Raw genomic sequence first — 24,572 nt, 5'->3', positions numbered from 1 at the left:
ATGCTAAAGGTTTGGGGGCTATATCCCCAAAAAAGCGCCCCCTGCAGCCACATAAATGGAAAAGGGGGGGAGGGAAAAGGGGGAGAGCCCATATCTCGAGACCCCCTGACCCAATGTTTACAAAACTTGGGGGGTATCTTAAGAACACTGGTCTGAAACTCCGCTCAAAGTTTGGGATTTGTACCCCCAAAAATGCGCCCCCTGCAGCCATGGAAAGAAAAAGGGGGGGAGCCCATATCTCGGGACCCCCTGACCCAATGTTTACAAAACTTGGGGGGTACCTTAAGAAGCTTCATCTGAAGTTCCAGTGAAAGTTTTGTGTCTGCACCCCAAAAAATGCGCCCCCTGCAGCCACAGAAAGGAGCGAATGTGCACAAGCACCCCACACACACACACGAGGATTTTGCTCTCTCTCTCTCTCTCCCTGGCCGGGCCGCACATCAGCTGATTCCTCCAGTACTCAATCCTGACTGATTGGCCAGAAGAAGACCCAGCTTGCCCACCGATTGGCCGGGGGAGGAGAATGCTGCTTACTGACGGTTATGCTGCTTACTGACGTTCGAATTTGCCGGATTTATTCGCGAACTCCCGAACTCGCTGAATTCGGCCGCCCCGGTTGCCCGCCAGTTTTGAGTTCGGATCCGTCCGAACAGAAAAGCGCCGAATCAGGGGAAATTCGGTTGATTTTCAGTTCGGACCGAACCGAATTGACAGCCCTAGTGTGATCCGCATGCAATCACCTGCTTCCATACACAAAGCACCTTGACTTGATTGGGCAATGGCTCTTCAAAAACAGGATCTCTTTTAATTTAGGAGGAATCCAGTCATAACTTGAGTTTGCTCTGTGCATGCCTTAGCTTATTTATCTGTTTATTTGCATTGAAGTGCCTAAGTTTAATGACATAAAAGCAGCTACCTTTTAAGGTGGAGCTAACACTGCATTTTGATGGGATTAATACCTAGTTTACATATTGCTTCTGTAAGTTTGACAATGCTGAATTCTAGGATTCTTCTGAGTTTCTTTTAAAACCTTTTAGGATTCAATGAATTGTAGATCTATTAGTTACAAAAATGAGAGGTTGTCATTTTTTTCTGTAGTCAGTAAATTCATGTTTAACGCTTCCTAGTGAATGGTTCTTAATATAGGAGAAGGATAGCATCTTCAGTGTTGTTGAATTGGGAACTTATATGTAATCTTTATCATTCACAGAATCAAAAAAAGATGGCTGACAACCTAGACCAATTTATTGAAGATCAAAAGGTGAAATTGGCACAAGACAAAGCAAAACTTGAAAATGATCCTCCTTACATGGAAATGCGAGTAAGATTTTTACGTCTTTTGAAAAGTTGCAGTGAAGAATATTACTGATATGATTCACTTTAAAGCTTGTTCAAAATCATACCTTTAAAGATCTTATTCAGTATATCTGTTCCTGCTCCTAAAGACAACAACAGGCAAACCATGGTTTACAGTTGCGTCTTCTGTCCTCTCAGCACCCTGTTACATTAGTTCATTCCCATCTCTGTTGTGCTGTGGAGGTGAAGTAGTGACTGTAAGTATGGTTTATCACACTAGACAGCCAAGGTAAGAATCATTATAAAAAACCATGGCTTGTCACCCACCTTGTACCATTTTTTAAAAATTCTTTTGTGACAGCTGATTTTAAGTTGTGACTAACAAACCATCACACTAAATCATAGCACTGCTTCCTTAAGTATGCTTTGGTGTGATCTCTGCATTGAGATCTCGACCCACCACCCTTGTTGCTTGAAGATTCTCTGTGTGAGCTCTGGAACAGCATGCCTCAGCTGTAAGAAGTATTGCTGCTGTTAGGAGTAGCTATGTAGAAAAGACAGCAAGCCTTTTGTTATTTTGTATGCATTATGACTTCACTGAACTATATGCCCTGCTTTCAATAATTTTGCTTGAATTCCTTCAATAAAGCTTTTTTTTTTGCTTCATATTTGTATGAGTTACTGGAGAGCGACTTGAACATACCCAGGCCAGAGTTTAATTATGTTACTGTACCAAGGCAGGGTCACCCTTGACAGTGTATTTGACCAAATGTTAGTGGAAAGGGTATACAAGACTTTCAGTTAGTCAGATTGTTTTAAGTGAAGTATCTGAACAATGTTTGTGTAAGGGAGTTAGATTCCTTTTCCATGTTAAATTTTAATTATTTATATTGTCTCACCCATATATAATATCCAAACAATTAACAAAGAATAAAAGTGAGACAATATCTACATAACAAAACATTCAGCTCTAAGTTTCCAGTTACTATGTGATGTGCTAAATTTATAAATTATGCATTTTGTGTTGATAAAACAGTAAAATAAACATAGGTTTCATAACAAAGTAAGTATGGCATATATTCCCCCAAATTTTCTGTGTTCCCCCCCCAAAGCTTTTCCCCTATGGCTTCAAAATTTTACAACTCTAGATATGGCTGCTAAAGGGAGCTGTCCAGTTTGTGATGGCTGTCTTATTTGATCATGAAATTTTCATCAACCTTCAAGCCATAAATCTTTTATAATTTGGATCATACACATGAAAGCCCACGTTTTACTCAAAGATACTTGTAAAAACTCTTTATCCTTTAGAAACTGGAGTGTGCTATCCCACAGATGATTAACTATGATTCCACATTTTGCCTTATCCATGCTTTTTTTCGTTTTCAGAACAAAAGTGCAGAGAAGCTTACAGAAACCAGCAGAATGTTAATATCCATGGCTAAAGAAAACATTCCACCAAACAATCAGGAGACTGATGTACTCGGTATTGTCTTAAAAGAATTACTTAAGTTTTATTGCCTTTAAATAAATTGACAACAAATTCCTTACTTTAATTCCTCCTATGAAGTCAAACTTATGAGATATCCTGATCATGGTCTCTCCTGTGAAAATAACAGGAAATGTGTACATAGTATTGTATTCTCTGTACTACTATCCACGAGCTGAGGTGTTTTGTGACATAAAGAGGGATTTTGGTGCATGCGATGGGATCTAAAGTAGGAGGAGCTCCATGGTTGTATTTTGAACCCCTTCCAGTGTCTTGTGCAATATGGTCTTGCTGCTGTACCACAAAAGAGGATTGCGTGTACCTGTAATTGTTGCCCCACTGAGAAGTCATAATTCAACTTCTTGCCTGCTCTGATTGCCTTTCTTGTGACAACCTGCAGTAGTGAGGGTTTCTTACATACTCAGGAAAATGCCAATCCTGACTCTTATCTTAACTTTCAGTGGCATGGTGATATTATGTGGAAGCCACATTCCTTTTCATATCTGTGAAGCAACTGTCTCCTTTAACATTTGCTGTTCTTTAAAGTATAAAAATGCACTATTCACTTGCATTTAAAATTTTTATACACACGTACACACTGTTACTCTGTATTCCTAGGTGTTTTTAACTCCTGAGACTATCATCCTAAAATTTCCATCCATTTGTATGTCCCAATTTCTGTTTCGTATTGTGCTTCTGTTATAGCCACCTCCTACAGAGGGTTGCTTGCATAATTTTAGTTTCTTTCTGTGTGTAGTTGCTTCTCTGCTGTTTATGTTAGATGTATTCTTATTTTTTGTGGTTTCTATCTGTGATCATGGTTTTTTTATTCCAAGATTGACATTTGAGCTTGTTGCTGGAATGTTTATCAGAACTTGCACTGTACTAAATATTGTCGAAGGCTTTCACGGTCAGAGTTCATTGGTTCTCGTAGGTTATCCGGGCTGTGTAACCCTGGTCTTGGTATTTTCTTTCCTGACGTTTCGCCAGCAGCTGTGGCCGGCATCTTCAGAGGAGTAACACTGAAGGACAGTGTCTCTTCAGTCCTTCAGTGTCACTCCTCTGAAGATGCCGGCCACAGCTGCTGGCGAAACGTCAGGAAAGAAAATACCAAGACCACGGTTACACAGCCCGGATAACCTACGAGAACCATTGCACTGTACTAATCACAAGCTAATATTGCAGACTATAACTTTGCATAAGGAAATGTTCTTCTTAAAATTGGGCTTAATACTTAGTTACATCTCTGGAGAGTGTGTCAGAAAGAAAACTAAAAGCTATATTGCTGCTTCTTTGAAGCAGCGGCAATTTCAAATACCGAATTCCCAGCCTGCTAGCTTGGAGGAAAATGTTTCTTGCAGCAAATCATATAAATTGATTGATGCTCCTTAACTTGACAAGTGTTGCTCATCAAAAGGGAGACAAACAGGACAGAGTTAACTTAAACAGAGTAACACCCTTCTAACTCTGCTTAGGATGGCACTGCTAAGCTCTTTAAATATGCTGTGCTTAGTAATGAAGTTGCTTAGTAATGAAATGATCCACTTAGAGAAGATTTGACTTCTGGCATGGACTATGTGTTTGCTTTTTGGAAAGTTATACATTCTCTGTTTCTATTGCCATTTGCAGAAGTGAACACAGTACTGACCTGCTCCGTAGTATTGTTGGGCCAAACACAATACAGACCATAAAGCACTTTGGACATTAAAAGTTCTATATAAATGTTAGTAGTAGTATTATGTTGTCCAGCTGCATGAGTCCAGAATTAAATTGTCTCCACACATAAATACTAACAAATAACTCCCAGGATACATATAAGAAGGTGTAATGTACCACTGGTTAGGATTACACTGTAGAGCTCTATTCAGATGTCACAACCCAGCTCTGGTTTATTGTCTGGCTTCATGCTCTCTTCCTTCTTCCCCTGTGTGCAAAGCCAAGACTGAAGACTGTTTTAAGAAAACCAGTAGTTCTTTAATTTAACTCCCAGCAATTTCAGCTCCTTGGATGATAAATATGAAATTAAGTATTTTTGGGGAAAGCTCTGTTGGGGAAGCAGACTCATTTTATCATAGTGTCAGTCTACATGTTATATGCAATGTTTATTGCTGTTATTCAGCAAAAAGCAGCCATAGATGTCTGGAATTTTGTGTAGAATACTGGGCTGCTTTTTCTTCATGTTCTTTCCTTGTCAAAATTGCCCCTTTTGTGAAGTTTTACTTTCCTCCTTGCAGGGAAAAATGATAAAAGTCTCCCCCCCCCCAATACAGGTAGAAAAACAGCTGGTTTGCAGCAGAATCTTGAATGGGAAAATAGTTCAGGTGGAAAGAGTTACACAGACCCTATCACCATATGTATTGTTTTCAGCCTCCTGTGTCTGATTTTCATTTTTTTAAGTTGGGTTAAATTACACTCAACTACGTGCCTTACATGAGGACTTCACAATCTTGGAAATAGGCTCAATATGCTCTGTGGTTAAATTTATTGCCTGGTCAGTGCTGTAAGTTGTGATGAAAGAAGTATCACATAAGAGTTGGCTATTTTATTAAGAACATAACATTTCTCTAGCTATTTCCTGGTTATGCAAAGATGAACATTTAAAAGATTGAGGATTTATTTCATTTAATGCAGATCAGTGTCATCTCTTCTCCTCCCCCTTTGCGGAAAAAGAATAAGATATTTTATATATTTTCCTGTAAAAGAAGCTTGGTTGAAAAATTTTCAAACAGCCCAAGCTCTTGTGTCACACCGTTGATGAAACTGTTCAGATTTAGAGTTATGTAGTATTGTCTGTAGTCTGACAGTAGGTAAAATGACATCACTAGAAATGACCTAAAATAACAATTAAGTGCTGCTTGCCCTCAGAGGCCACTGAGGAAACATCATGACAACATCAAAAAAGTATGTGTTCTGTATTTGACTTTTGATCTTTAAGTTCTGTTATATTTTAGAACATAACTGCTTTACTGGTTAAGTCCAGGATCCTTCAGCCCCAGCATTTCTGGTGGTGGTCAGCTGGATACCTCAGTGAAGCTTGCAAGCAAGATATGAAGCTGATGTATGTCCTTTATTGTTAGTCCCTAGCATTTAGTGTGTACAAGTATATTGCCTCTAACCATCACCAAATGGAGGTCTCCGATTGTACTTGGTAGATAGTGAGCTGCTTTTCAGTCCACTAGAGTGGCTGGCTACCTTTGTAATATGATGTCACAGATGAATGACTTGTGCATTAGATGTACTGTTTATATTATCACATGTTAAGGGGCAGAAGAAATGAGGGGTTTGCCTCAAAATAAGTTTGTCATGCTCTGAATGGCATAATTGCGATAAAATGGATTTACTTTCTCATGATTCTATATTAGATGTCAAATGATGTATATGCCTAAAAGTAGCCTGTCTTTTGGAAATGCTCTGCATCCTCTCTCCTTGCCTCCGTTCATGTCTGCATCAGTAATTTAGTAAAGAACTGAGTTTGTTTTGAAGGAGCCTATGAATTTATTTAATTGGAATTACTTCTGCAATTTAGCTTACAAATAGGCCATTCAGTATGGTTTTCTTTAGGTTATTTGGAGTGTCACCGTAAGGTGTTATCTTTATTGGACAAACTCAGAGTATGCGGGCATATATTGGTCCAATAAACCACCTCCTAATTCATTTTCTATCCTTATTCTCCAGTGATAGCATCCCAATAACTTTCTGTACCATATAAATATAGATTTTGTTGCACTTTGTGTGGTGGGGGGGAGGAATTGTTCAAACTCATACAGCCTAATCATTGAAAGCAGTACAGCAAAAACCTACATCTATGTACGCAATCTGATGTAGTTAGTAGATATTACTTCCACTTAAGTGTGCATAGATTATAGTCGGGCAGCCCATTCCTAAATGGTGGGGGCGAAGTTCCTTTGGAGCCGGTATCACTCTGTGCCAGCGTATGTGCCACCTTATCACAGAATAAGCATGCGGGAAAACACACCGGCGTCCAGCGCAGCCACGCCAGCACGGGAGGGGCATTCCCAGGGGTGGAGCTGCCTTTAGGCAGCTTCCACAGTTCTTTCGCTCTGGGAATGCCCCCTTGAGGAGTGGCGGGGCTGCACCACCTCTTTTCGGTGGCACAGCCTCACTGTTTTTCTTTATTTTAAAAAAGTTTTTTTTGTCTCTGCGGCTGGGAAGCCTCTGAGGAGGTGGTGCAGCTCCGTCGCTCCCAGCTGCCGTGAATCTACCCCCCCTTTCAGGATTGCACTCTGAGCCATTCGTCTCACACTTGTTTAAGGTTAACTTCTGTCTCTTCACTACTTTTTTTTTTTTTTTTGTAAATGTAAGTGATAACAGAACTGTGCCTTGGCCATAACTGTTTTTCTGTGCTTGGCACTTTATTTAAAGAGAAGTAGCTGGAGTAAATAGGTTCCATTCTTAAATGTTTGTCCGTTTTGATATCATAGCCCCACTTTCCCCAAATGAAATTTAAAAGGTGGTGTCTTGATTTTTTTGTCTGTCTTATTGTTAACCATTTTAATTGCTTAGGTTAAAAGAAACTGAATTGCTTGATACTGAATTTATGCTTGCTGATTACTAGTAAAAATTCATGTCAGCTAGGTTGTACCTATGTAGTAGATGTCCACAGAGCTGCTTTGAGCCTGGCTTTGGCCAGGATGAGTGGGGTAACAAATGGAAATAATAATAATAATACTGATGGCTGCTGATACAGTAGAAAAATGAAAGACAACTTTTGTGCTTGATGCTGACTAAGGGCTGGTTCAGGCATACACATACAGCTTCTTATTTTTGTCACTTTATTGCTCAAAATTTAATGACTTGTGCTGAATGTGTGATCTGGTTCCACGAAAACACTCTAGCAGCAGTAATATGAGACAATGGAGCTTTTGAATATGTGCCTTTTGGTCTTTGGCTCATTTGTTTGTAATATTGTTACTGTACTCTTCAAGTGATGGAAAACTGTATGTGAAACAACTCCAAGAGCAGCGTCGCATTTTCAAGATACCTTAGCAGGTGTATAGCTATCCTGTAAGGTATGCATTGCACACATTTTATCAGTCGAACTATTTATTCTGACATGTTTTAGGGGTTCTCTCAGCTTCGTCTTGACAGTGAAGTAGACCCATATTTCCCATTTTCTTTTGCCCCTGAGCACCCAAACTCTTCGGGGGCATAGGAGCCGGTACACTCACCAAATCGCAACACAGCAATTCATCAACTCATTGTTGATGAGGGTCTTTAGGAGTTTGGATAACTTAGAAGATTTAGCTTTGGTGGGGGTTGGCACTGGAGAGTTTGAATTAGAAATTCTCCTTCTCTTTCTGCCTCTCTTCACCGTCCCCATATCCAACCGTCAACAAGCTCAAAAATTCAAAGACTGCCTGCCGCGATTTACTGCTCCCAGCAGCCTAAAATAAATCTTAAAAGGCAATTGTTTTCCCCAAGCAAAAGAAGAGATAAGGGGAGGTAATTACAGCGGGACTACTCCCTTCACCATCTTGACTGGCAGTAGACCCATATATTGTATTTACTAAGTGATGGTTGACTTCTGATTAACAGTAATATTGGAGTACATGCAAGAATGCCAATTCCATTACCCTGCTACCACTGGCTGCAAAATGTTCCTTTAAGTTTAGAGGGACATTCCAGTCAGGTTTTTCAGCTTAGACCAGAATTAATTTCTTCCCTTTCCCTTCTTCTGTTACGTGCAGCCAGGTTAGATGCTGAAAAAGGATGAAGGAGGAGGACAATGCTCTATTGGTTACTTAGAATAAATAAATCAAAGTCTTTTTCATATGTCAGCCTTCATGAAGATAGTGAGGCCAGTTGGGAAGAGCACCATTATAAATGCCTTCTGTGCTGATCAAAACTAGTTTAAACCAATGGAAAATGTATTTCCCTGGACCAGTGAATGGAAGTTCTATAGTAAATTTGTGTTAGAAATTTGCTGAGCCCATCCTCATTTACCTTTAATGGATCAGGCTAAGAAAGAATTAGCTTGATGATTCAGTGCTCTGAACTCTCTACCAGTAAAAAGTCTTATTTAAAACAAGACAATTTATGGTCCAGCTCCTCTAGAAGTAATTAATAGTGTATGAAAATCAAAGTTATTCTTTTGGATAACATTGAATATCCATTCACGTAGATGTTCATCAGTATTGTGTGTTTGTGTATAATCTCCAACCTGAGAGCCAAATTATATTTTTCAGAGTACTGCCTAAGCTTGCCTCTTGGGGAAGAATATGAGCGTAAAAAACACAAGCTGAAGGAGGAGCTTCGACAAGACTACAGACGTTACCTTTCTCAGGTAAAAAAAAAGGTCCTGATTAGAAGCCTTGTTTCTGATTAAGTTTTTGATGCCTTCTTACAAAGTAGAAGTACATTTAAACTCTTCTGTTTCATCAGGTGTTCCCTCAGTGATCCCTCCTTCCTGTCCCATGTTTTAATTGTAATTTTTATGTATATGTATTTTATTGTATTGTATATGTATTTTAACTTGGTCTTAATTGTTTTAATTATGTGTTTTTGTTAAAACCAAAGCTAAAATACACATACAAAAGCATAAAAACAATTAAAACATAAGGCAGGAATTAGAAATCACGGAGAGAGCATCCGACGAAACAAAAAAGTCTTCACCCACTGATTGAAGATGGTAATAGAAGGGGACAGACAAGTCTCCCTGGGGAGAGAGCTGCTAAGTTCTAGTGTCACGACCAAGAATTTCCTTTCCCGGATTGTCATCCACCTAATGTCAGAAGGCATCTGAAGCAGGGCCTCGTGAGAAGACCTCATTGATTGGGTAGGTTTGTAGGGGATTAACCTTCAGGTATGTTGGTCCTAAGCCACATAACTCTTCAAAGGTCAACAGCACCTTGAATTTTGCTTGGAAATAGATTGGGAGCCAGTGCACATGGGCCAAAAGTAGAGTGATACAGTCCCTGTGGCCCATTCTAATCAACACACTGGCTGTGGCATTCTGTACCAGTTGAGGTTTTCAAACACTTTTCAAGGGCAGCCCCATGTAGAGTGCATTGCAGTAATCTAATCTAGACATAACCAGGGCATGCACCACAATGGCCAGATCTTTTCTGTCACGAGGAGCTCTTGGCCACAGCTGCTTATCCAGCAGTAGGCCTGGGCCCAAGAGCATTCCCATACTATGGACCTGTTCATTCATGGGGAGTGCAGCCCATCCAGAATGGGTGATACCTTAAACCCTGTGTCAGACCTTTCGCTCACTGTAGCACTTCTGCCTTGTGGGGATTAAACTTCAGTTTTGGGATAAACATGTAATTCTATGGAAATATTCTTATGAACAGTCTATTTTCCTGATTTTAGGATATTTCACAGGCAAAAAAGAAGGTAGGGTGCTTACATCATGATTACGCTTCAGATTAACATAATATTTTGCTTGGTTCTAATTAAATTTGCTAATGAAAAGGTTTGGAAATCAACATTTTCTGTGTTGGTGTGTTCTGTAGCTGTCTGTGAGCTTGCTTGTCACAAGATAATGTACAAGTTAATCATTTTTCATTAGTGTTCTCTTATTGCATTGGTTGTCTTTCATTTGATTTTACTGCTGAATGTATAGGCTGTTCTGTATTGGTTTTCATATGGTCATTTTCTGCAGAGAATGCAAATACTGACATTATTTTACTGGTGTGCCATCAGTTTGAGTTGACTTGTGTGTATGTGTGTAAAGTGCCCTCAGGTCACAGCTGACTTATGGCGACCCTGTAGGGTTTTCAAGGCAAGAGACGTTCAGAGATGGTTTCCCATTGCCTGCCTCTGCGTGAGCTGAGAGAGTTCTGAGACAACTGAGACTGGCCCAAGGTCACCCAGCAGGCTTAATGTGGAGAATCAAACCTGCTTCTCCAGATAAGAGTCCGCCACTCTTAACCACTATACAATGCTGGCTGTTCAGTTGACTTAAATGATTAATTTTAGAATGTTTTCTAAAAGAACTCAGTAAATTATACAATATGTCACTCTTTAATTTACTCAGCTGTGTTTATATATATTTTGGTAGCTTGGAAACATAACTGATTGTACCTACTTTTGCTTTATAGGCATATTGTTAAACATAACCAAGATACTCAGTTTGATGGTACCCCTTTATTTTTTAAAATAAGAATTAATTACATTTATTTGAGTTGTGAAATAATAAAATTTTTCCGATTTGCTGTATATTTATCATATCTTCTGCATCATGTTAGAACATTAGAAATTGCTATACACTACCATAGATGTTGCACTGAGCTCCTTGGATGATGAGTGAAATGCATATGTGAGTATTTGGAATGACTCCTGAGCAAGTCATGAAGGAACAGATTGGTATGGGTGGACTAAGAACATGGATAGCCCAATATGTTCATTGTGGGTACTTCTGTATCAGTTGTTATCCTGATTTCCTCTACAAACCTCAGGGTTGTATTCAGATATCTTTTCCTTCATTTTATTGCTTCACCTGGTCATCCAGTGAGCTTCATGGCAGAGGGCAGATTACAACCTAGATTTCCTAAATCCTAGTCTGATATGCCAGCCATTACTCCATACTATAATTGTCTTTATATTTCCTCAGTGGTCCTCTAATTTTAAACAATGGTAATCAATGTTAACAGGTTTCACATGGTAAAGGTTTATAAAAAATTCATGATATTGTATGGCAGATTTTTTTGCTGTTTGAAAATTGCTTGTTGGTTGGTAGAGTAAGGCGTATCTACGTAGTACCTAGCCCTCTGGCAGTCTTTCTTTTTTTCTTTATTATTGTGTTGGGTTATCTCTCTTGTGCTGTTTACATTCATAAAATTGTCTTGAAAATGGTTGCATTCACGAAACCCTTCTGTTGTAGGAATTGGATTGTTGTTCTTGTGGTAAGCATTAAATGTGTGATGAAGAGGATGCTTGGTTGCTTCAATATTATGTACAAATTATAGGTCAATACCCCATTACTTAAATTTATTTATTTATTTGTTGGATTTTTACACCACCCATTCCTGACTAGGCCAGGCTCAGAGCAGCTTGCAAAAATACAATTAAAATAACCACAAATTCACAATTAAAACTAATTACATCACTTAAAACCACTTGTCCTCAACCCCCGTCAGCAGCACAGAAGAGAAACTGTGCCGAGGGAATAAGAGAATAGCATATTCCAACAGATTAAATAAGCAAAAAACTAACCATAAAAGAAAGGGAGGGGAAGGGAAGGGATGCCAGGAAGATGGAAACTGTCACTGTCCTTATCCATATGCCTGGCAGAACAGCTCTGTTTTACAGGCCTGTTGTTATAAGTCACTTTTGTCAGTTCCACAACAGTGTGCTGACTCATAGATGATGCTTCAGATGACTCATTGATCTGTGCTTCAGCATAGACTCCGCTGTCACCATCAGCACGATAAGCCAAGGTCTGCTGCAACAAAAGGGCTGTGTGAGTCTGATCTGTGATATAAATTATTTAAGAAGTGATACAAATCGTTCATGCAGAGTCATCTTGAAAAACATGGCTAAATCCAGTAGCATTTCCTAGTTCAGGGCACAATGAGTCATTGATTTTCTTCTGTACAGAAAAAATACCTTACCTCTGGTGAAGTTGACCCATATACTCAGGGACTGTCTCTTCCTATTGGTGACAGGCGGTCTGCCAAGGTAGGTGCACAGAATTACTGTCAATATTTCACGGGGTTTGCAATTCAATACATAGAACTAATACTGTGAAAATTAAAACTTTGGTATGAGGTAATTTACCATGCCATTTCTAAAAAAAATTTTAAATTAGATGCTAGTGTACAAAATATAGCCCCTTAGTCATTCTGTGGATGCAAATGTGATTTAGGTAACAGCAGTAATCACCCACCCCCACTATGTCACTTTTTTTAAGGCACTGGCCACTGTGGAACTATTTAAAATGGTTAGTATGCTACATGGTCTTGGTCCAGGAATGTTGTTTTAGCTCCCTAAGGTTTGTGTGTGTGTAAAGTGCCGTCAAGTCGCAGCTGACTTATGGCAACCTAGTAGGGGACTTTATATAAAAGATGGGGAGAGGAGGGGAGGGAGTGGACAGTTTATTCTGAATAATATTTTAGACTTTCTTAACTTTCTGACTTATGATCTTCCTATCTGATTTGTTTCCTCATACTTCTTGCTGTCTTTGGCATTTGTACACTTAGAGAACTGGTGAGACTTTGCCAGTCCTTAGCATTGATTAACCGTGTGAGGAATTGAGAGAACAGTGTGTTCCTCTTTTAGAGCAAGGCAGTGAACTAGATGCTGCATTTTTTCCCAATCTGCATCAACCACATTTCTCTAATAAAGAAGAGAAGGAGACAGGATGTCCTGTGGTAGAAGCTGCTGTGCTGGGCAAGGTACCACTAACTATGCTTCAGAACAATCTGGAATAATGTCTCTTATCATACTTAAAGCAGGACTATATGTCACTTCCCAGCTTCATCTTGTAATAAGGTTATTTAGAGCTTGTAGATCATAACCTGCACCTTGGTGATGCTATCATTTTCTTTTTATTTAATATTTTGAGAGAAAGGTTTGAATATGTGAGAGGGAAGGTGAACCTTGCACTGTAGATTTGAACTGGTTTAAATTGTTCCCTCACCTTGGAATGGTCATTTTGTGAGAGGGAGTTTGGCTGATTTCTCAGCGCTCCCATAATAGCCAGGGTTGGTTTTTTGGTGTTTTTTTTTTGGGAGATGTTAAGATTTGTAGTCCTATCGATTTGTAGTTGGATATATATTGAAGTAGGTTTGGGGTGTGCATATATATTGACAGAGGAAAAGAAGGTAATTGAGTTGAAGTAGGACTTGGGTCTAAAAAAGTAAGGTCTTCTAGTGTAATAGAATTCACTGTGAAAATAAGTCATCATAGGGAATTGACCTGCTTTGGCCTTTGGCTGCCATGAAATGTGAAAACAAGCAAACAATAACTTCTTAGGGGGCAACATTACTAAATCTGGTTCCTCTTACCGATCTACTGTCTATTGCTGAGCAAATCATGATGTTCTGTTTCTGACATTCTAATTGAGATGTGTATTGACAGCTTTATTGGTCTTTAATTGATGTGATTACTATTTTAAGTCTTCAGGATAAATTTGAAGCATTTCTGTTTTGTGAAGATTTGTAGTCTTAAAATTTCCTTAGTATTTTTCTATAGCAGAAATAGGTACTAGCCAGGATGACTAAAGTTACCCTGGCTAGAGTTAACAAACCTCTGAATATCAGGGCAAAGAAGCAACATGCGGTGAAGACCTTGGCCTCTGTGCCCTGTTGGTAGTCCTCCAGAGTAACTGGTTGGCCACTGTGTGAGGCAGGATGCTGGGTCTGACCCAGCAAGGGCTGTTATGTTCTTATACCTAAATTTATCATTTTTAGAGATAAAAGTGAATACGCCGTACATGTAAAAGTAAACACTTATGAAAACCCAAAGGTCTTTTTAAAGTTTTGTTTATAAGCCAGCATTGTGTTTATATTATCACTGGTACACTGTGCATCCTCTAGCTTTTCAGGTACCCTGTAAACAAATATTATTTGTTTACCCTTATCCAGTCTATGGTGTTGCATGATAGATTAATAGAGTTTATTTGCTAATATCTGTTCTAGGACAGGTTAAGACTTGAAAGAAATAAGGAATACAATCAGTATCTCAGGGAACAGGAAGAATGGAATGAAAGGTTAAGAAGAGTGGGGAAGAAGTACACAGCGGTAAGAACAGCCTTTATTTAACTATTTTAGAAATCAGGACAGTATTAATGATTAAGTTAAATAAATGAGTGTTTAGTTATATGTGATATTATACAGAGCATGTGATCTTCAGCTTGCTATTACGTGTTGCAGTTCATTATTTAGATTGTACATTCAGAGTTATTCTGAGCATAGCATAAGCTCACTAAGAGTTGAATCCAAGCTTCTGTGAGCAGTTCTTGGAAGCAGGTCTTCCTGGCCTTTCTCCAGCAGCTCCCCAGTGTCCTTTGTAAATCTACTGCCAAGAGTAGGGGAGGGGGTTTGGGGGGCCCTCCAAAACGGCAAGCCATGCAGCAAGAAAGAAGAAATTGGATGAAATTACCCCCACGCTGTTGCTTAAACTGAGCTTGCTAAAAGTTCAATCGTCACTCACAGAAGGGTGGGGAGGGGCAGTTTTGTGTACCTTTTCCCCTGCTTGCTGTATCAGGCCCTCAAATGTCACATGTTCTATTGTTCTTGGCGTAGGGAGGGGGACCCAATCCTCAGCAGAGCTTTACAGAAGGAGAACCGGCTTGGGGGAAAGGAAAGGCAGAAAATACCACTCTCATTTCATGGGAGCTTGGATCCAATTTTTGAAGGATTGAAGAAGTATAAGGTGTCTGTTTTTCTCACTTAACAGGAAAGACTGGTAAAGGATTTTTCTGTTTTCCCTGATTATCAGCTGGCAAACTATTCTTATTCTGGCTAACTGAGAATGGTGGTTTCTTCTCATCATGCCATTCCCTTTTCCTTTCTTTCATTGCAGTCCTGTGTATGTTGCTCACGCCTGTTGTGCTATTCGAGACAATACCCAGTTCAACATTGCTACTTAATAAAATCTAGGAATACACAGCTGAGTTTAAAGCCCTCATTATAAACATCTGCTTTTTTCCATTTACAGGGGAAAAGGCTAATGGAAATTGAAATGACTAAGATAAAATATTGTTTATTATACTTTTTAAAATATTTAAAAACTTTTAAAAATATTTGTTTCAACAGCGTGAGACAGACACTCACAAAAAAGGCATTGCTGTTTCAAGAAGCCAGCCAGAATTACTTACGCAAATATTGTCTCCAAGAAGAGATGAAGATTCTTTCAGGAAAGATGCTTGTACTTCTACAGAGGCCTATGACGGATTGCCAAATAGACAATCATTAGACCAGCATCACAAACCAAATAATGAATGTGGACGTGGGGACAGCATATTGCTCAAAAAAACTGATGAAGAACCAAACATTTCCAATAGGAAGCAGCAAAGGCTGGACAGTAAATCTGGCATTTCTATTAGAAGGTATCAAAAGTTTGATGGGGATCATGACTCTGAAGTAGATGGTGAAATGGATCCTAGGTTTCGATATGAAAGCGACTATGACAAAAAGCCATTGCGGGTCTTCTATGGTCAAAGGTAACTTTAAAACTGACTGGTTTCCTCTTATGTACCATTTCATCTGCCTTAAGCTGTCCATCCATGGGCCATTCCTCATGTTTTGGGATGTGCTAGGGCCAATTCCCTGAGTGGCTAGCAAGCTACAGAAGAGCAGCATTTATTTTTTTCATATTTTTTTTGTATTGAATTATATGTAATATTCTGTCTTGAATAGGGGCTATGTAACTTTAATTTACCACTTCAGGATGACTGGGGCTGTTCCTACACGAATGCAGTGCTGCCCCTTGGCTTCCTTACAGCAACACTGTTTTTAGGAGCATCCATATCATCTTTATTCATCCTGCTTCTGTTATTCTGTTCACTTACATTCCATTCCTGAGAGCTGCAGTGGCCGGGGACGGTGTGGCCGTGGTGGTGCTGCGATGCCTCCAAAGAGGTTTGGCCGCTGCAGCAAGGGGAAAAAGGGCTTTAAAAAAAAGTTAAATTTAGATAAGGGGGGGAAAGCCCCATTGAAAACAGCGATATTACCACTGTTGTTTAAGAGGGCATTCCCAGGCTGAAAGGGGTTAGGAAGCTGCCTACTGGCAGCTCTGCCCCACAGGATGCTGGCGTGAGGACTTGAACCAGCAGGATGTCGGTGGAAGGCTAAGCCAGCATCCAAGGGCCGCGCTGCCACGGGTGTCCAGGGGGACCAATGCAAGTGGCATTACTCCAGCATCCGTGCCAGTTTGCACCGCACAAGTGGCATGGACACTGGCGTAGGGTCACATCGCCTCCTAAGGCAATTTGGCCTCAAGCCTCAGGAATGCACTGTTAGTTACAATCTTTCCCAGACTTGGTGTGGTACAATCTTTTTGGAAAGGTTTACAGTCCAAGCATCTTTGGACATTATATGGATGAGAAGGTGTGCATTTCTGCAGGTCCAGCCCACATCAGTGTTGTGTTCTCTTCTCCCTTGACTATCTTCCCTACCCACGCATACCAGAGTTTTTTCAGGCTTTAAAAAATTGGGAATTGCTATATTTCCGCAGTGTTATATCAATCTGTTGCCACAATAAAATATTTTATTTTTTTCAAAGCAGAGCTCTAGCCCTTTTCCTTCTGGAGTTATGAGAGAAAAGGTGCAGGCTGCATGGATTTATTTATTTACTTCATTTCTGTCTGCCTTTCTTGTGAATGTTCGAAGCAGGTTAGAGTTATAGAACCCAATACAAATAACTATATACTGCATACAGTGAACAATTCAATAAATGCGGGGTAAAACCTCTGTGTTTTGGAAACATTTCAGTCAAATCTAAACTTATTTTGCTGCTTTAATAAGATAGATATATAACAGCATTAGAGATGTGAAGGTGTGGAGAACAAGCAGAAAAAAATATTTGTTTCCCTCCATATTTTTCTGAGGACTCCCTCTCCCACCAATTTTCCAATGGGAAAAATAAGAAATTTTGGGGAACACTGGAGGAAAAAACACTCCTGTGAAATATATTCTGTTTTGGAATGAGTGCAATTCTTTTTAAGACAAGATTTTATGCATTTAACATACATAGCAAGAAAATTCCAGCGGCACCCGGTTGCCGGAACCACACAGAGTTTTGTCGGGGAGAGAAGGAGGAAAAGCTGAAGGGCAGGGGGTAAATAAAGGTAGGTTCACTGGTGGGTGGGAAGGTCAGAAGGAAGTAGGAAAAGGGGAGAGCCTATGGGAATTTTCAGGAAAGGGAAGGAGAGAAGAAATGAGATGCCCCAAAAGTTCTTGTGGGCCTCCTGCTTGTTTAATGTATTTATAAAATTATAGCTGGGATTCTTTGAGTCAATTAGTAATGCAATGGGCTGTAACTGAAGCAATTTTTTACAAGGGGAGGAAATTGCTTAACCCTGACATGGTTTCCTGAAAACTTCCTTTCATTAAGGAGTTGTAAAGAGTTTTGTTTTCATTATCACAATGCTCATTTCGTTCAAATAGAAATCAAGCCAGTTCTGCTAATGAGAGGAACGTTCCATTTGCCACAGGCCTGGTCATTGGTATGTATGAAATCTACTTCTGACAAGATTATGTTCTGATAGTATCTATAAAATGTAATACCTTTTATGTACCTTTGAATCTATTTGATAAAGGGTATAAAAAGCCATTGTTTCTGCTTCCTTCTGCACCCCCCTGTCAACCCAATGAAATTTGTTTCACCTTTATATAACGTTATACCACACTGTCCAATTGGCAATTGTGAAATACCTGAATTGGCAAAAACTATCTAGTATTCTTAAATCCGTCCTGTAGTGGTGCTGTCCAGTAAATTACAGTGCTGATTCTATTATGCTGAAGTTGCTTCCCTCTGACAACTGTCCAACACCAGATATGACTTTGTCATTAATGTGAAGAAAGTGTTGGATTGTAAGGTTAGTGTGCAAAGCACACACCCCAAGCTGCCTTATATTGTGTCAGACCTTTACTTTATCACAGCCAGTCTACTCAGACTGGCAGCAGCTCTCCAGGGTCTCAGGTAAATGATCTTTCACAACACTTATTGTTTAATGGCTGTCACTGATTTCAGTAGGATTTACACCTACCTACCTTTAATATGGATTCCACCCAGGTTGTCTAGTAAGGGTGAATGCCATTCCTTGGTTTAATTAGTCAATTTCAGGACAGTGTACTGGGAAGCTGGTAATGGCATGTATCAGAAGTGTACTCCTCCCAATACGTGTAGTTGCCTTCTTTCTGAACAAGGGACACAAACTGTACGTTGCATGCAGATACAGTTTCAGTATGCATGAACATTGAAGTATGCAAATACAAAATATGTGATCTGCCCTGTTCAGACATGGCAACTCTGCGTGTTGTGAGAAGTGCGCTCACTGTACATACATACAAAATATTTGAAAAGGATTATTATCACTCTGAGAAGAGAGAGGGAAATAATTCATTCACCCAGCATTATCTCGGAAGTAATAATGTTCCTTGGCATGGTGGATGGGCCGTGATGGACATATGTAGTGGGTGAGAGTACTGTACTGTATCTTTATGGCATGATATGACTGAAATTAATTGTTAAGATGACAGGAAAGAAAGTTGCAATGTTGAGTATCCCCTTTTTTCAGGAGAGCAAGACAGAGAACAACTTCAGAGAAAAAAAGAACAGTATAGACAAGAACTGATGGAACAAATGGCTGAGCAACAGAGAAATAAGCGACGGTAACAGAAAAGTGTTGGACAAATAATAGTTTGAATGACTAGTAATACAATCTTTGGAGAAAGAGGAAGTTTATTTTATAAACAATAGCATGTCTTTATGGATTACATTCACATTTTTTACTAATTCTTCCAAAAATGGACTTGAATCCACAAACTGTTCACTTGCAAATAGTATCTTGTCACTATAGTAGTCACTGAGGGTGATGTAGCAGGTTTCTTGGACTGATATCCTATGACTAGTTCCTCTAATACAAACCTCAGTATACACAATGAGTTGAGGCTTTCCCCTCCCCCCTTGTATAATGGACTCCTCCATCTAGAAACTTTCCTTAATTTCTATTTATGTCTCTTAAGGATTCTGTTAGCTTTAAGGTTACATCGTTTTAAAATATCCTTGACAAAAATCTTCACATAGTTAAAAGGCCACAATCCAGTGAACTGTATAACTAGCTCTGCTTGTTTGAACCTTGGATTTGTTTCATAAGCAACTCATTCTGCTACAGCTGTTTTCATTTTTCATTTTGAAACTCTAGGCAGTCTGCTGCTCAAAAGATAAAAAGGCAAAGGTTCCATTGGTCTTGCATAAATCCTTTCGCATGTTAATGAGTAGCACTCTGGATGTGGAGCTCGTAGTTTTTAGGAGCAGGTTGATGTCTGTACTGCCTGCTTTGTTACCTTCCCCCCCCCCCCGAGTTGAGTTTCCTGTACTAGATTCTCAGAGTAAAAGTGCATAGGCTTTGGAATGTGGGCAAATAGGGGGAGCCCCCCCCCCACAAACACACCAAGTGATGTGCCTAAGTTCTTTCCATATTTCAGAATGAGGACCCTTTACTTTTGAGGCAGGCAGCACATAGCAAAGAAATGTTTTACATCTTTGAATTTTAGTATGCAATTTGGTTACAAGACAGAAATTGCAAAGGAATTAAGCAGAAATATTATTAACCTGAATTCATAAAGGGTCTGAATTGGATGCTGCATTCATCATTTTGTCTAGAAATGGTAGTCCTGAGGATTTTTTTTTTTTTTAGTGATGTGGATTTAATGTTCCCCATCTGCTTGCCATAATCAGTTGGGTCCAGGAGTCTGCTTTTGACCTGCACAGTCCTTCCCCAGTCTTCCTCTCCCTCTTTTGTGAAATCCCCTGCACCCACTGCTTGCTTTGTATAGTGTGACATTTTCACTGGTGCTGACTGTGGTTAATGCTAACCAAGATTGTTCCTAATCAGAGTTTGAGAACAGGGGTCGGCAGTGTTTTTCAAACTCTCGTTGTGAGGGCAGTCCTGGTTAACACAGCAGATATAACACTACATCACGCTTAAAGGAAGAGGAAAATTGGCATGGGAAGGAGGAGAGGGAGTGCCCAAAGCAGTTTCCTGATCTCCACCGAGTATGATTCGGAGATTGATAACATTACATCTACGCCAGACCAAATGTCTCACAAAATAAGTTTCTATTCAGATATTTAAGAACTGTTATTTTAATGACACTAGGAATATATTCTTATGCTTAAGAATAGTGCAGTGGTTTTTAACTGTTCTCTTTTGTGAAAGATTTGTGGATAGTGTGATGGACATGGGTTCAGATCACTACCCTGCCAGGGCATTAAGTGGCAATGGATAAGTCTCTGTCCCTTAGATGAACCTCCTCGGAGGTTAAATGAGAATTTCCAGTATGCGATCCAGAGGTCCTTAAAAAAAGAGTTGAATATAAATACAGATATTCTTCACATAATTTTAATTTAATTGTGTTTATGTGTGTGTGTTTTTGTTTTAATAGTGAAAAGGAGCTTCAGCTCCCAGTAGCTGCAACTGGTGCTCTAGACCCTGGGAAGAAGGTGAGAGACTTTTAATATTCAGCTCTTCTTGGCTCTGAACAGCTGTTGTAAAATAATTTAAAAGCATTGTTAATTATGAGTAATTAATACGACCTTGTAGCACCTTCTGCTATTAGGTTCTCATGGGGACAGCAGTGCCATTGTCAACACTTGCTACTTATTCCTCTTCTCTGGTCACATTTTGGGGCATTACATTTTATGGGCAGTACTTTGCTGTTGGGCTGTCCAAATTGTGCTTTGCTAGAAATGGAGCTGAGGCACAAGGTAGGAATGGGTTTCTGGAGTTCAGTGTTAAGCAAACTGTGAGGGTACTGCAGTCTTTTTAGACGAGTGTATTGACTGGTTTATTTTATATAGTAGTGTTTTCAGAGCAGTGAGGCAGTTTAGTGCCCTTCTTGCCTTTCAAACTCATGTTTTTGTAGGGTTTCCAACTCTAGGTTTGGAAATGCTTGAAGATTTGGGAGTGGAGCTTATGAAAGGTGGAGTTTTGGGAAGGGGCGGGAACTCAGAGTTCACCTTCCAACGCTGCCATTTTCTTCAGGGGAACTGATCTATGTAGTCTGGAAATCAGTTGTAATTCTGGGAGATCTCCAGGCCCTCCATGAAGGTTGTTAATCTCATGTGTTTGTCTTGCTGTGGTCTTTGAACAGATCAGTTTTGGTCAAGATGTAGCTCCCATCATCCCTGGATAGAACTATCATATCAGTTAGTGAGAAGTTGTTTCTTTTGCTCTACAGCAACTGTGTTTGTGTAGAGCCTTGGAGAGCTGCTTATTGCATATGTTGAAAAGCTGGCATACGACCATTTGATATGTTGCCCTGAACATTGCTGTGCACATGTTTTCAAATATACAAAATTGTCTTGCTAAGGAGTTCATCTCCCAGCCTTAGTCTGGAGTCCCTGCTGTTCCCAGGCAGTAGAGGGGGAGGTAACAGGAGGACTCTGGACAATTGTGTCCAGCATTGACTCTTGTCCATGAGATTTTCACCTTTTTCTGCAGTATCACCCCTTTTGGTGTGGGTGGGGTCTGGAAAACGTGAACATTGGTGGCTCCAGCATGGGGTAGTGGTTAATAGCAGTGGACTCTAATCTGGAGAACCTCCACATGAGCAGCAGACTCTAATCTGGTGAACCGGGTAGCCGTGTTAGTCTGTTTGCAGTAGTCAAAAAGGGCAAGAGTCCAGTAGCACCTTAAAGACTAACAAAAATATTTTCTGGTAGGGTATGAGCTTTCGTGAGCCACAGCTCACTTCTTCAGATACAGCTAGAATGTGAATCCATCGGTCTTTAAGTAGAGGAACAGTATGTAAATGTGAATAGCAGGCTTGATGGGATTAGGTGTGATATGCAGAAGAGTCTGTGATGTCCAGGGGAGATCTCATACCCTACCAGAAATATTTTTGTTAGTCTTTAAGGTGCTACTGGACTCTTGCCCTTTTTGACTACTGGTGAACCGGGTTTGTTTCCCCACTCCTCCATATGAAGCCTGCTGGGTGACCTTTGGCTAGTCGCAATTTTTTTAGAGCTCTCTCAGCCTCACCTACCTCTCAAGGTGTCTGTTGTGGGGAGGGGAAGGGAAGGTGATTGTAAGCTGGTTTGAGACTCCCTTAAAGGTAGAGAAAATTGGGGTATAAAAACCAACTCTTCCTCTTCTTCCTCCTCTTCTTCAATTTGGTATGTACTGGATGGGCAGGCTGGCCATCTGGAGCCTCCATCAGTGGTTGGGCTGTCAGCTGCCCCTTCTGTCCTCAGCCTATGCTTTGCCAAGCTCTGAGGAATTTGTGATCAGTAAAGTTGTGGCTTGATGTTTCCCAGTCCATTGTGTCTGTTATCCTTCTTTCCCTCTCCATTTGGCTGGTCTTGTTTCGGCTACAAGCAATGATCACAGTTTAAAGCTGTCTCTTCGAGAAGTACCAATTGTAATGATTTTTCTGCAGTTTTGTTTAATAATTCTCAAAAATGAATATGATCGCTAGTGTTTTGTGACCCTCTCCCCAATTTCTTTTCTTGGTGATCTTTTTATGATTAACTTAGGCTGAATAACCTGTTTCCAAATTGCTTGGAGCTGCTGAAACTCATCAGTTTGGCTCAAAGTGCTCTTGTTTCGATAATATTGCTGTTGCCCAGCAATCAGTTGCCGGGAAACGTCTGTTTTTATGACCCACAAGCATGATCATGATATGCTGGTTTCTTGGAGAAAGTGGTACGGTAGTGTCATGTGCATTTATTGGATAATGTCAATTAAATGGATCACAAATCCTGCGTCTGGCCTCCCTTCTACTTCATAGTGGCTGTGTGCTTGGTGTCACCAGCACTGGAACACTCATCTCCTGCTTTAAAAAAACAAACTTGTCTCAGCAAAACTAGCTCCATATCCTTCAGATATGTTAGGACAGTGGATATTAGGCCATGTAGTTAGTGTTAGAAAACACCTAAAAGAAGGACAGGATATCTTTCTGGGGCAAAGCTAAGCTTCTGGAAAGACTCTGTGTTGTGAGTCATGCTTCTTGGATGAGCAAAAGAAGTCGACTATACTAGTACATCAAGATAAATGGTTGGTCTGTGTATTTTGCCATGATGGGACACTGAATGGATCAGTCAAAATAAATTATGAAAAGGGCTAATGGATATAAATACAGTTAAAAGCTTGGTAAGTGAAGACATTTGGTTTAGGATTAAGCATGAACACTTAATTAGTTGACCAATATCTTTTTTTTTGAAATTCATAGTATTTGAAGTGAAGTATTAAGGTGGTGTATTTCTTTAGCTTTTCTTCTGGTGCAATAATATGGTTCAGGTTTAACTTCTGGGACAGTGATCACTTTGTGATAACTAATGCATTTAAATGTGCCACTGATTAAGATGCTGAAAGTTATTACAACTTCGAATATAGTGGTCATGAATATATGGCCTTCAAGTGGGTTGCAGAATCCTGGTTGCTGTGTGGTAGAAAGGATTCCTCCATAGGTCTGATCCTTGGTTTGTACCTCACCACACTAGGCTTCATGGTGTGTGGCTTGTTTCCTGCCTGTTGCCTGTGGTCCTGGCTGTAGTACTAGTGAGGTCATAAACCTGGCTGTTCCTCCTTAACTCTTGTGACTGTGATTTCCTGTCACATGCTTATAGTTCAGTGAGCCCCATACCACTACTGGAGGCTTAAAGGTGGGCCTCAAGTCTGGAAAGGTTGCGGGCCATTGGAATGTTATAGGTGGAGATGAAACAACAGTGAAACAACACAAGCTTTGCATACAGGAGGTCCAGTTTTGATATAGAATATTTTATACTTTTAAAATATCCTGGCAGGGATTCAAAAGGGTTTGTGAGCATGTACCATGCATGGACTGTTCCCTTCACCATTCTGCCTTTACAGATTATGTCACCTCTTCCATTCCCTCCCAGTTCCCTTTGTTCTTATAATTTCCTGTAGTCCAAAAAGCAGTTTGAAATGCTCTGACACTTAATTGCTTGGGCATCCAGTTGCTAAAGAGGAAAAAATGCTGGGGCTCAGGAATTCTTTTGGGTTCTAGTTGAAGTATGTTACAAGGCATTCCTATTAGCCAGAATTCATCATTTTCAGTATAGCTGTGGTAAATCTAACAACTCTACTAGAAATTAAGTATGATGCACACATGCTCCATTTTTGTACCTGAAT

The 24,572-nt window shown here is 39.9% G+C and overlaps 1 protein-coding gene across 1 annotated transcript in view; it reads left to right on the top strand.

Annotated features, from left to right (window-relative positions):
* The first annotated feature begins 1,211 nt into the window (after positions 1 to 1,211).
* Positions 1,212 to 24,572, top strand: part of CSPP1 (centrosome and spindle pole associated protein 1) — a 60,767-nt gene continuing 37,406 nt past the window's right edge. The window contains exons 1-10 of the mRNA XM_056854372.1: positions 1,212 to 1,321; positions 2,683 to 2,779; positions 8,989 to 9,086; positions 10,118 to 10,141; positions 12,347 to 12,427; positions 14,389 to 14,490; positions 15,508 to 15,914; positions 17,860 to 17,918; positions 18,993 to 19,086; positions 20,863 to 20,920. Coding sequence (XP_056710350.1) covers positions 1,223 to 1,321; positions 2,683 to 2,779; positions 8,989 to 9,086; positions 10,118 to 10,141; positions 12,347 to 12,427; positions 14,389 to 14,490; positions 15,508 to 15,914; positions 17,860 to 17,918; positions 18,993 to 19,086; positions 20,863 to 20,920 — 1,119 coding nt within the window. The 5' untranslated portion in view covers positions 1,212 to 1,222. The remainder of the gene's footprint in view (positions 1,322 to 2,682; positions 2,780 to 8,988; positions 9,087 to 10,117; positions 10,142 to 12,346; positions 12,428 to 14,388; positions 14,491 to 15,507; positions 15,915 to 17,859; positions 17,919 to 18,992; positions 19,087 to 20,862; positions 20,921 to 24,572) is intronic.

Source organism: Euleptes europaea, chromosome 8 (assembly GCF_029931775.1).
Source record: "Euleptes europaea isolate rEulEur1 chromosome 8, rEulEur1.hap1, whole genome shotgun sequence".
Lineage (NCBI taxonomy): Eukaryota > Metazoa > Chordata > Lepidosauria > Squamata > Sphaerodactylidae > Euleptes > Euleptes europaea.
Note: the sequence above shows the minus strand (reverse complement) of the source record. Positions and strands in the feature narration are given on the sequence as shown.